Source organism: Engraulis encrasicolus, chromosome 10 (genome assembly GCF_034702125.1).
Source record: "Engraulis encrasicolus isolate BLACKSEA-1 chromosome 10, IST_EnEncr_1.0, whole genome shotgun sequence".
NCBI classification, from domain to species: Eukaryota; Metazoa; Chordata; class Actinopteri; order Clupeiformes; family Engraulidae; genus Engraulis; species Engraulis encrasicolus.
Window position 1 is genome coordinate 33,912,829 of NC_085866.1, and position 12,675 is coordinate 33,925,503.

The 12,675-nt window shown below is 44.2% G+C and overlaps 2 protein-coding genes across 14 annotated transcripts in view; one reads left to right on the plus strand and one right to left on the minus strand.

Annotated features, from left to right (window-relative positions):
• The window catches only part of csde1 (cold shock domain containing E1, RNA-binding), a 27,023-nt gene extending 18,541 nt beyond the window's left edge, over positions 1–8,482 (plus strand). For 8 of the 13 annotated variants that reach the window (XM_063208670.1, XM_063208678.1, XM_063208671.1 and 5 more), the window contains 9 exons: positions 108–215; positions 656–831; positions 1,210–1,322; positions 1,619–1,738; positions 2,375–2,440; positions 2,983–3,161; positions 3,384–3,547; positions 5,865–5,997; positions 6,223–8,482. In XM_063208670.1, the coding sequence (XP_063064740.1) occupies positions 108–215; positions 656–831; positions 1,210–1,322; positions 1,619–1,738; positions 2,375–2,440; positions 2,983–3,161; positions 3,384–3,547; positions 5,865–5,997; positions 6,223–6,270 (1,107 nt within the window). In that variant the 3' untranslated portion in view covers positions 6,271–8,482. The remainder of the gene's footprint in view (positions 1–107; positions 216–655; positions 832–1,209; positions 1,323–1,618; positions 1,739–2,374; positions 2,441–2,982; positions 3,162–3,383; positions 3,548–5,864; positions 5,998–6,222) is intronic. The other 5 variants (XM_063208676.1, XM_063208682.1, XM_063208677.1 and 2 more) reach the window with 1 other exon arrangement.
• rassf11 (Ras association domain family member 11) lies at positions 7,396–12,256 on the minus strand. Its single transcript, XM_063208684.1, has 3 exons — positions 12,189–12,256; positions 11,328–11,431; positions 7,396–11,002 (listed from the first exon to the last, which is right to left on the minus strand). Exons 2-3 carry the CDS (start codon positions 11,428–11,430, stop codon positions 9,300–9,302), a joined length of 1,806 nt encoding a protein of 601 aa, XP_063064754.1. The 5' UTR covers position 11,431; positions 12,189–12,256; the 3' UTR covers positions 7,396–9,299.
• Between the last annotated feature and the right edge of the window lie 419 nt (positions 12,257–12,675).

Here is a 12,675-nt window from a genome sequence, read left to right on the forward strand (position 1 = left end):
ATGGAATATGTGGCAGGACTTAAACGTTCTAATCCTCTGACCTCTACCTCTCACTGTAAGTATGCTGTTAACTCTCTAAAACATGTGTTTTGTGTGTTTCTCCTCAGGATGCAGAAGAAGGTATAATTTCCTATGAAGACTGTGGTGTGAAGCTGACTGTAACGTATCATATCAAAGACCTGGAGGGAGCAGCTCTCCCTCAGCAAGGAGACAAGGTGGGTGATCAACTTCGATATGCGCTTTTCGTTTGATACAGGGCTGAAAGATATCGCAGGAGGTGCTTGAAATTAGCTGTTTGAAACTGAAAATCAGAGTCTGCCAGTGTGCAAGTCATCACTATGCAGTAGCAAATATTTCAGGCATGGCGTTATTTATTTATTTTATACACTGAATTCGGAAGTTGTCAGTATGACAAAACATTGTAGCAACAGTATTTTCTACCGGGCTGTCAAATCGTCACCACCTAGACGATTGTCACAGTTTTTGAAACATGTGTGGGAGTTTATGTTCAAAGATAGTACAGTCAACCATGCATATTGCTAAAACTTTGAAGTAATATTTCTTTTTTTGTACCCTTGCTCACATTGTAGTAATGGTTTGAATGATCTTCGTGTCAAGTATACGAGATATCAAATAATGTTTGCTTGTTGTGCAGGTGGAGTTTAGTATTAGTGAAGTGAAGCGCACTGGTCTGCAGAGTGCTGTGACCATCAAGGTCCTGAACGCCAAGGGCAACTCCAAGAGACTGCTCGGCTTCGTGGCCACACTCAAGGACAACTTTGGCTTCATCGAGACGGCCAACCATGACCAGGAGATCTTCTTCCATTACAGGTAGGCATTCAACATTTTGCTCACCCCTGAAAGAAATCAAGTTTGCACACAGCTGTATTCTGTGAGTTAGAACTTCTGGAGTTGTGATATTGTGGTATTTAGCTGACCGTTTTCTCTAAAGGAATGTGCCACAGCAGTTTAGTTAAGAGTTGAAGAGAACTTGGGGCAATTGCATTTCTGTTTTGTGAAGTTGATTTACCTAAGTTACAAACATCTTTAGTGTATATTATGCAGAGATATTTGAATCTGTACAGTTCTAATAATATAAGTGTGGTTTCCAAGAAAATGCTGCACACTGCCCCAGCACCTCAAAAAGACATGTATTAGAAAAAAAGATGGTATCACACAACAAGTGTTTTTTGTCTTTGTGTTGTGCAGTGAGATGTGTGGAGATGTGGATAGTCTGGAACTGGGTGACACGGTGGAATACACCCTGTCCAAGGGGAAGGGCAACAAAGTCAGCGCTGAGAAGGTCACCAAAGTGGCTCCTGGTGAGGACCGACTGGAAAAAGGAAACTAGGCTGTTAATATCGTCTGTTTGCTTCAAATTGCTTGCATAATACACTTTCTTTCTTAGCCTTTCTACAGAGAGGGACCAACACTGTCTCAAGCTCTCTCATGCCAGTTTGACGTATACACTTTCTTTCTCCTTGCCTATCCTCCACTACTGTTGTGACTTATCACAATGTCTCAAACATTTCCATAGCGTTCAAATGGTACTTCTTTACTCATTAAATGACATGCCATTTAAAGCCCATATTAATATTGTGTGCTTTTGTGATCACAGTGAATGGCATAGGGGAGGATGTTGGTGCTACAGTGTTACTGGGGAAGGTGACTCGGCCCTTGAGGAGTGTGGATCCATCTCAGACTGAGTACCAGGGCCTTATTGAGGTCACAGAGGAAGGTAGGAGAGCCCTTTCACACTTTGTGGAACACCCTGTTGGTTTTTACATTGGTATGATGGATCATCAGGCTTAAATTTTCAGAGAAGTTAAAATCACCATTCATTGGTCATGGATGTGATGTCGTCTTAGAGAAAGTCAAATGCTAACTGTGCTGAAATAGCCCTTTCTGTGCATGGCCTTTGTTGGTTTGGAAACTGCGTCTGTGTGTGGTCTGTGTTTTTGCCACCTTTTGTAGTACATTTGTAGTTGTGCGCAGGGCAAAACACAGTAACATTTTAACTTCTCATGCGTGAATCTGTGCAATGGTTCCTCCTCCCCGCTCCCTTAGTATTTAATCCTTACATACAGAGCATTCTGTACATATGCGTGCCTGCTATTTGCACTTCTGATTAGCGGTTAAAGGACCACTTCAGTCAATTTCAATATGCTGTTTTATCGGCTCAGCCCTTTCCAAGATATGAGCTATTCTAATGGGGGCAGCGTTTGTTTACATTTTTTTTATTTTAACAAAGGCCTACTCCCAATATTTTCCCAAAAGGTACCGTTGTTCGCTGCTGATGTTGCATAACCTTTTGGATGTTCTTGGGAATAAATAAAAATGTTTTTTTTTTTTTTTTTTTAATGTAAACAAACAGCTGCCCCCATTACAATGACAAGGATCTCGGAAAAGGCTGAAGAAGAAGAAGAAAAAAAACCATCAGGTACTGACAAGTTCAGGATACTGTGAACATTACAACTGCATGTTGAAATTGACTGACTGAAGTTATCCTTTAAGCTACTGAGATGCATGTCGTTACTCCATATTCTTATATGTGTAATGACAACAAAGTTGAATTGGTTACACTGTAGTTTACTGTGCCAGTTATGCTAATTCGGTACAGTGTAATAACATGCAACATGATGTATTTGCACTGTACTTCAGGGTTTGTATACCTCCACTGTACATACAGTACTTAGTCCTAACCCTAGTACACATTGATGCATGTTCTACTCAGGGCTCTTAATTTACTCCAGCCAATTGCTGGTGAAATTTCAGTTTGGCTGGTATAAAAGACCAACTTACTAGCTAGCCACTTCGACCCATTAGTGACTGTTTGGCAAGTACAATGAACATATTAGCCATTTTGACTGGCAATGGGGGGAAAAGGGTTAATTTAGAACCCTGGTTATACTTGCAAAGACCCTGTGAAATAGTGGTGTTATTGTATGAAATCTAACGTTGTGTCCTGCATTTCTCTGCTAGGTGGCTCTAAGGGCCAGAGCTACCCCTTTGGCATCGTCAGCATGGCCAGCAAGGCCGACTGTCTGCAGAAAGGGGAGCTGGTCAAGTTCCAGCTGTGCACTGTGCTCCAGACGGACCAGAAGATGGCTTGCCATGTCGTTCCCCAGCGCAGGGCTCTGGTGGAGAGCGTCAAGGATCAGGTTCGACAGGATAACGTTTTAATTTAGCTCAGTTTTTTATTGATGTGTTTTGTGTGTGATTAAATTGTCCCAAGGCAAAAATGTGTCTGGCTGCACTTAAGATGCCCCCACACAACAGTAAAACCATTCACAATTCACATTGTGGATATTTAAAGTAAAATTGGATTTGGATTTTTCTTGTGTTTTTCTGATTTTTGACTGTGTTTTACTCCTTGTCTGCAGTTTGGTTTCATCACGTACGAGGTGGGCGAGAGCAAGAAGCTGTTCTTCCACGTGAAGGAGGTGCAGGACGGCCTGGAGCTGCAGACGGGAGACGAGGTGGAGTTCTCTGTCATCCTCAACCAGCGCACCGGCAAGTGCAGTGCCTGCAATGTGCGCAGAGTCAGGTGAGGTGACACACTGGCCAGACAACACTGTGGTGTGCGTGTGTGTATCCTTGGTAATAAATGGGGGAGACCAGAGTTTTCACCTCTACATATGCCATTAAAGTAAAACAAGCATACCAGAGATTCTTTAAGTATATAGAGATATGCCAATGTAAGGGCCAAAACATACCAAGGCGGAACGGAACGGTCGCAGGACGGACGCGGTCTTTCTGCTTAGTTTTGGCCGGCGTGCTTTTCTCTGCCTTGCACACTGAAAGCGTCGGCGTGCGCGGCCAGTCCTATTCAAAACCCTAGCCACAGCCAAAGCTAGCATGCTGCTTTGCCATTCATTTGAATGAGACACCGCCGGTCGCCGGCGTGAAAAATACGCTCGAGTTCTATTTTCCAAATGCAGCGCGGCGCGGAGCCGGCTCCCGCGCCGCTGACGCTCGACTACCGCCGGCTGGTGTGTAAGGACAGATAGGTTTCAATGTATTTTCACCGACGCCGGTAAAAAACGCTGCCGTTCCGCGACGCTTTACCGCCTTGGTGTGTAAGACCCCTAATAGGTTGCAATGGGCACCTAACATGACCAGATTCCGGTCTGCCTAAAGGGGCATGTCATAATACTCCTAGCGTTACTCACTTTACTCCACACCATACTCACCTTTTATGCCATCTGCTGGTATTCCCTTCTCAATGGGAAAAACAAAAATGCCATAGCTAAGATTATTAATGTAAGCAGTAAGACAACTGGTGTGCAACAAAAAAGCTTCACTGTTTTGTATAAAGAGCAGGCAACCAGGAAGGCTGAAGCCATTTTGGACAACTACACCCATCCCCTGCATAGTGAATTTCAACTTTTACCCTCTGGTTCCCGTTTTAAATATCCACCAGCCCGGACTAACAGATACAATAACTCTTTTATACCCTCCGCCATCCAGCTGCTTAATTCCACTAAGAAGCGCAGATAGCCATAGGTCAGGTGTGCATTTATATATGTATTTATCTTTTAGGCAGGTCTTTTATACTGTGAACCTCACTCCTCCATAGCACTTTTATCTTTTTAAATCTTACTCTGTACAACATAAAATATATTTATTCATGCACTATTTATTATTTTTAATCTCTTATCCTTTACCTATTATGAGGTTTTTAAAAATGTGTGTGTGTCCCCGTGTGCTTCTACTGCTGCAAAACAATTGCCCAACTGGGACAAATAAAAGCTACTTGAACTTGAACTTGAACTTGAACTGAATAGAACAGTCCTTAGGTCTGGCTAAAGGGGGATTTTCCCCCCCTCCCCCTTGCAATTGTAGAACCCAGAAACAATGGGCCAATTCTCTCTCTCTCTCTCTCTCTCTCTCTCTCTCTCTCTCTCTCTCTCTCTCTCTCTCTCTCTCTCTCTCTCTCTCTCTCTCTCTCTCTCTCTCTCTCTCTCTCACTTCATTTCCACTGTGTGAAATACCAGGCATTAGAAAGTGGACACATCACAGATCTACTGTAGTCCACTATAGAGTTGCTCTGTCCATTTTTGTACAACGATGGGTTATGTTGTATAACCATGCCTCTATGGGTTTCAGAGGACTGCCCGAGTCCTCTGTCAGTCAGGAGAAACGAAATGCAACATGAGTTGAGCAGGTCTGATGTGAATTGGTGGCTGTTGTCAGACACCTCTACTGGGATAGTCAGGCTAATCCCATTGAGCGCTATGGTCCATGTTTTTGCGGCTCAGGGCAAAACTCCACCCTCTTCCCTCACCCTCACGGTGCTCTGCTAGTGGCAGGAAGTGACTTCTACAACAGGGTGTCGTATAGGCTGTATCCTAAAATTGGTCTTATTTTGCAAATTTTATTTATTCAGCAGTTTTACAAATGAATCATAAATAAAATGATAATAATGATTGCTAGGACATGGATTTGTGGTAATTACCTAGCCTGATAAACCAGACTAAATTACCCAGAAAACCTGGGCTCTCTTTCAATCTACATTGGCAAGTCTTCTTCCAGTACCCTGGTTATGAACTCTCCTGTTATAGAGGGCTCTGGTTGTTGTGCGTGTATTGTAACACCCACCAACGTAATAACCCTGTCAACGTAATAAAAAAAGTGTGCATTTCAAATGTAATAGCCCGGCCAACGTAATAACTTCCTGCCAACGTAATAATTCTTGCCTCCAGCCAACGTAATACACAGCTTCCTGGCCGGGCTATTACGTTTGAAATGCACACTTTTTTATTACGTGGGCAGGGTTATTACATTGGTGGGAAGTTATTATATTGGTGGGTGTTACAGTGTATTGGCTATTAATCTGACCTGTCTCTTCTCTGTGCTCACAGCGAGGGTCCTAAGCCGGTGGCCACTCCCCGCCCTGAGCGCCTGGTGAACCGTCTGAAGAGCATCACCCTGGATGACGCCAGCGCCCCACGTCTCGTCATCGTCAGACAACCCCGTGGACCCGACAACTCAAAGGTAACACACATACACACCTGAATGATTTGGTCACATGTCAACTTTTGTTTTGCCTCACACAGGACAGGAAAAAAAAGCTAAATTTCTTAAAATCCAAATATTCTTGCTGTGCTCTTGTCAGCACTCTGGTGGTGGGTCTGTACAACTTCATGAATCCCACCTTATCGTCTCAGATGATGCACCTGTAACTGCGTCGTTAACCTGCTCTTTCTCTCCCCTCCCCAGGGCTTCAGCATTGAGAGGAAGGCCCGTCAGCCTGGAGTCATTGACTGAGGACTGTTCACCTCTCCTCACCCCCCCAAATCCCCTACCCGTAAACCCTCTTTCCCCTCCAGTTCACCCCTTCCCACCAATAGTGTAGGAGAGGAGCAATTCAGGCTACGGGCAGGATATGGGTTGGCAGTCATTTATAGAATATAGTGTCTGTACGTTACCCCTCTCTCCCCTTCTTACACCAATGCACATGCCTACATACTCATGCCAACACACCCATGCACGCAAAAAGTTCCCTTTCGCCACAGACACACACACACACACACACACACACACACACACTCTGACACTACAGATGTTTTGACATATTATTGGCATGCATAACACCTCTTCCTGTCCTGTCATTGCAGCCCAAGCTCTCTCATTGTATGCCCCTCTCTCCCCGCTCCCCTTTCTCCTTCCCGCTCCTTCCCTTTGCCACTCCTGGCATAAGTGTGGTCTACTAGCAAACTGCAGAGCTTATTACTGTGCTCTAATGGGGGTGTTCAGTTGTGTGTGGGTGCGTGCGCGCATGTGTGGGTGTGTCTGTCTGTCTGTGTAAGAGTGTGCGCAAAAGTGTGTGTGTGTGCGTGAGTGCGTTCAAAAATGTCTGTGTGTGTGTGTTTCTGTGTCGTCTGTCTGTCTACGCGCAAAGTGCGTGTGTGTGTGTGCGTTTTGAATTCTGGGTGTGATGTTTTAGAAATGTCAGTGAGAGAGGGGGGCTGTGTAAACATGGATGGGTGGGTAGACCCATCTCATGAGAAACAAACAAAAAATAAGATTGGATGAAAGAACGAATGAGTGAGTGAGCGTGAGATTGAGCGAAAGGAAAAAAAAGCAAAGTGTTCTGCATGGGGTTGTGCTCCCTCTGTGATTTCTGGATGATCTTGGTCCCCTCTGGTGATGTGTTCTTCTCAACATAATCTCATCTTTTGATTCCATGTGTGGAAATCTGCACCTGCTCTAAAAAAAAAAAGCCTGTCAGTTTTATGTGCGTTTGTGGGCGCACGTTGCTTGTGTGTGTGTGTGTGCGTGTGTGTGTGCGTGCGTGCATTTGATAAAACCATAGAATCATCTCTCTCCATCTTTTTTTCTCCTTTTCTTTGTCTCTTTATTTTCCTTTTTTTCTATACATTTCTCCCCCCCCCCACCTCTTTTTTTCACCTGTAACTAACCTTCCCCATGTTTGGGTGTTGTTCATAGATCAATCAAAGCAAACTGATTGTGTGTGAGATTCTATGCATAGGAAGCCTCCTTCTCCCTGCTCGGTTTTTAGAGCAGTTTTTAACACACCCCCTCCTTTTTGATCCTCGCGAACTTTGACCCCGGACCTAGAAACACTGTGTCATGAGGTCAATGCTCATGTTTTGTTGTTTTGTAAACAATGTGAATGATTTGTTTTTGATTTATTATTTTATTATGTTTCTTTTTCTTCTCTCCACCGCTCTTATTTCCATTTTAAGTTTGGTTTGAGTTTCTTTCTCTCTTTTTTTTCTTTTTTTTTTTCTTTCCTGGTTGGATTTTTCCGGAATCTGTTTTTGATGCCTTTAGGTATTCCCAGGCTTCCCGGTTCCACACCTTCCTTTCCCAGGTGCAGAATTCCAAATGGCATCAGTTACTCATCACTACTTTTATACAGTGTACTGTTTTTTTTTTCTTTGCACATCTTTTGCTTTCTCTGTTCTATTTAAACTCAAATGTCTGCTTATGAAAAGAAAAAAAACTACAGTAAGATTAAGGTGCCTAAAATAAATGAAACAAAAAAATTAGATATCCTCAAACCCCAGCCAACCGCCAAAAAAAGAAAAAACCTAGGACAAAAAAAATCAATCATAGGATGGCTTCTGTTTCCAGTAGAAATAATACAAGTATGCACTCTGGTTGGTTTAAAAAAAACTATACTGTATGTAATGTGTGCTTTCGCTTAGTGGGAGATTAAAAACATCAAAATATGACTAAGATGAGTGAGGAAAAAATGGAAAGGAATGGGTGACTGAAGATCATATAGCAAATACACAAAAATCCTAAGGGTTTCGATTAGTGTGGTGTTAGAGCCAGCGGTGGGGCTTTGCTGTGCTTCAGAAGACACGTGGGGCTGTCCGACTGTCAAGTTGAATTTAAGCTGGAGAATGTTGAGCTCCAGCTTAACTGCATATGGGGTTTCTCCCTATATACTTTTGTTAATGGTCTTGAATGAAAAACAAAATTGAAATAAACGTTTTATGAAAATGAATGCTGTTGCCTTGTCTTTTCTATTTAAAAAAAAAAACAAAAACTAAACCACATTGAACTGAATGTTCTATTTTATTTTTTTAAAGAGGAAGAATAAGACATTTGTAATGATATACTTGGAAAAATGTGTTTTTACATCACTAAAATACACCAATTGCCTGCTGTATCAGTTCCTTCCTGCATTTCAAGATGGATTCTGTATATACAGTACCTTTTGGTTGAGTCCCTATTTTGAAATACTGTAACAACTTCAACGACACACTGTTCAATTTATACATCTGACCCGCATAATGCCTCAGGCCTAATTCACACCAGAGTGGTGAAGCGTCGTGGGACGGAAGCGATTCTTACCGGCGGTGTCAAATACATGGAAACAGATCTGTCCTTCCACCAACCGGCGGTAGTTGGGCAGTAGCGGCACAGGGGCCGGCTCCGCTCTGATTTTGAACTGGACTGGCCGCGCATGCCGACACTGTCAGTGTTAGAGGATGAGTAGAACACACTGGCCGAAACTAAGCAGAAAGACCTGTCGTCTCGCTACTGTCCCACCCTGCTCTTGTGTGAATTAATACGGTCTTAACTACAAACAGCATGTGAATGCAATGAAATTAAGTCATTGAAATAATCTCAGACTTAAGAATGGGCTGGACTCTTTTTAGACTCACATTAAGTGATGTTATTGCAGTGATTCATTTTTGTCATATCCAAAATCACAGCCCAATGGCAAATATTACCAGAGCATACTATGTTTCTCAGGCAGTCTGAACAGAAATTCAGTCCGAAAAGTGGAACCATTTGAGCATCTATTTGTAGTCTCCTCAGACTCTGGTGCCACTGAGGTGTATGGTTATCTCAGAGCGGTGGACAGCTTGAGTTTTGCTCCCCTCCTCAGACCTGGATGCTGCCTGGCCAGCTGACCAGCGCGCCCACCACTCCCTCAGCTGCCTCCTGTCACTCATCCTGGCGTCCCCTTCCGCCACCGCTGACGATGACTGAACTGGAGCTACAAACATTCGAGGAAGCTTTGCACTAGCTGCACCCCCTCGCTGCCTGCCTGAGGTGCTGGCACCACTCTGTCTTGCACCCAAGCTTTCAAACAGTTCTCTGTTTTGGGCTGGAGTCCGGGTTATGCTGTGTGCTGCACCGATGCTTGGTGTTTTGTTTAAACTGCCCGTTCTACTCTGTCTTGCCCCTGCATTCTCAAACAGCTCTCTTTTCTGCACTGAAGGCCGAGTTGCAGTGTGGGGTGCCATGCCACCAGTGCTTGGTGTTTCCAGTCTGGCTTTTGCTGTCTGCCTTTCTGTCTCTGCCTCTTTGCCTGTGTCTCTGGGATCTCGTTTGGGGAAGAGAGTCGCCAGGCTCGAGCTGAGGTCGAGCTCCTCCAGCCTGCGTTGGTACTCCTGCAGCGATGCCTTGCACTCGCCTGCCTTCTCCTTCAGTTCCAGAAACTGCTGCTGGAGGTCCCTCTCGAAGCCCTCCTCGTCCCTCAGCTCGTTCTCCCAGAAGGCCAGCTGCTCGGCCTCCTCCAACGTGTATATATGGGCTGGAGTCTGAGTTTGAGTCTTCTCCTGGTTCGTCTGGCGTTTACTCTGCTGGTCCATCAACGTGCAGATCTCGTCGTCCGACGTGTTGATCCGTGACTGTAGATCCACGAGGCTGGACTGTTGGTGAAGGATGAGCGCCCTCAGTTCCTCCTTCTGCTCTTCGACTTCCCTGCTGGCCCTCACGTGAAGGTCCTCCACCCTCAGGAAGGGCAAGTTAGCATGCTGCTGCTGCTGCAGAGAATCTTTCCTCTTGTTCCTTTGCACTTTGATATCTGCTCGCATTTTCTTCTCATCTCCATCCTCCTGATCATCATCTCTTGCAAAGCTCCCCAGGCAACCGATGACCCTTGGTACCTCAATAGCCTGACCCTTGTCTCTTCTGTTCCTCCCTGGCGGCAAAGGTGGAAGAGCAGCCACCTGTGTAGGTTGATCAGAGAGGCTTTGAGAGAGTCTGTTTACCCTGTGTTCACTTGTGATGGTGGTGGTGATGGCACCCTTGTGGTCCTCCTTGCCAACCCTGGTTCTGTCTCTGGGGCTGGACTGCTGTCTGCTGCCACGGCCCAGGCTCTCCAGCCATCCCCAGGCCTCCTCCATCAGGGTTAGGGACTTCCTCTTGGGCTTCCTGGTCTCCTCTGGGATGGGCTCTGACTGGAACTTCAGGCGGGAAAGAGGAGGGAGGCTCTGTCGGTTAAGGTTGAGGTTCTTACCCTCGCTGCCACGGTGACCGTGGGCACGCCTCAGCTGGCCTCCTCCACCTCCTCCGCTCTGGTAGCGGGGTCCCCTCAGTCGGACGGTGTCTGTGCCTGGGGGTGCCTCATCTTCTGTGCTGTGGGTAGGCCCGTTGTGGTGCAGAGCCAGCTGAACCTCCCGTGCTTGCTCGCCGTACTTCCCCAAGGCCTCCAGGAGGTGCTCTTCTGGAGTCACATTGCGCTCATACTCCTTGAACTTCTCCTTCAGCGTGTAGCGGCCTGTGCGGCCTGGAAAGGGGGGGGGAGACACCAGAGCAGATTCTTAAAGTTAGACTATGCACATAATCATCACAGCAGCTGCAATAGTGACTTGTAAGACTAAAGGGCTAAACAGCTGATTACAAGTAGTAGAGTAGAGCAGAGTGTCATTTATTAATCTCAAGGGAGAATTAAGGTGTCAAGTAGTATACGTACATGCAGAATATACATATACACATAATGCATATAACTATTCAAACAGTAGGAGTAGTCTTGTGCGTTGCAGGGTACAGCAGCAGACTTTTATTCCCCCGACAAACCAAAGTGAAGCAAGACATTATCTGTGAGCACTTACCCAGAGATTGGGCCAAAGCAATGACTACCTCTTGGCATGTTGTTTGTTCTGTGACCCCACAGACCACACGTGGAATTCCCTCCACTAAAACTTTTACCTCCATTCTGAAATAATAATAAACATGTTACCATGTATCTTTTAAAACATAAAGATCAGTAAATACAACCACACCAAACATATGGTTTTCCAAATCCTGTAAGAATGATATCAACATGAAGCTGTACTCCAGATAATAACAACATTCTTAAAAAATATAGCAACATTTCTATGTAATCTTGACGAAAAGGGGTTTTTTTGTCTGAAGACTGGATATTGAGGTTTGATGTTGGCCGGAGCACTGCTATCTCCTGTACTAGGGAAATGCTTGAGACAAATTCCCCTCATTTAACTGTAATTAGTCTTATCAGATATGGTGCTGGCACTGACATTTTTTCCTTCTGTAGGCCTACAACTGTATTCCTTTAGTTTTTTAACAAATATTTTCAACAGCCTATCGAATCAAGTATGAATGAACAATCATATAAACATACATCCTTTTATTTTTTAAATCTAAAAGACATCGAAGTAAGTTGAACTTCTGAGGCAAACAACTACACTTTAACAACTTTAAAACGATATAAAAATACATTGAATTTATAAATGCATTCATCTAATATTGATAGCTTATTATACACTCATTGCCCTTACAATATCGCACTTGGTAAAATGCGTAAAAGCATGCGTAAAATTGTGCGTAAATCCTGTGTTCTGTTTTACCATGTCCGTTAGAAATTAAATATGCGTAATTTGTCAAAATTCAAAAATAGTATGTGCTCAAGTCCACAAATATTCATGGTTGGGCATTAGTTCGGAAATTCTTACCTTTATGTAGCCTGCTAGCGCACTGTACACACTACAGCTGCATTGGTGATGAACTGCTCCACTTTGTCATCCCTCGAAGCAATGTCGCCAATATTTATTTTAAGTGTGGGTGTTTTCCCATTTCTTCCTCAGAGGACATGATCATTATCTTGGCGAATCGCAGCCTGCAAAGTTGTTGCAACCATTCCACACGCGGTCCTGCTCAGTAGGCCATATGCATAATTTACTGTTACTCTAAACTTTTAATTGTGTTACCAATTTAATACCAAACACATTACATTTTTTGTATATATAACAATAAAATGGTCATCATCGGCGTGAATGCAAGTCGAGGTGATTTCAGTAAAATACCTACATTTTGGGACCATGATTCCCTCACATTCATATTTACTTTACCAAAAGTGACTGAGTATTTTTTTTTTTCTAATGTAGTTCTAGAGAGGTGTGTGACGTGCTGTGTCAATGCTGACGCTGATGAACAAGCCTG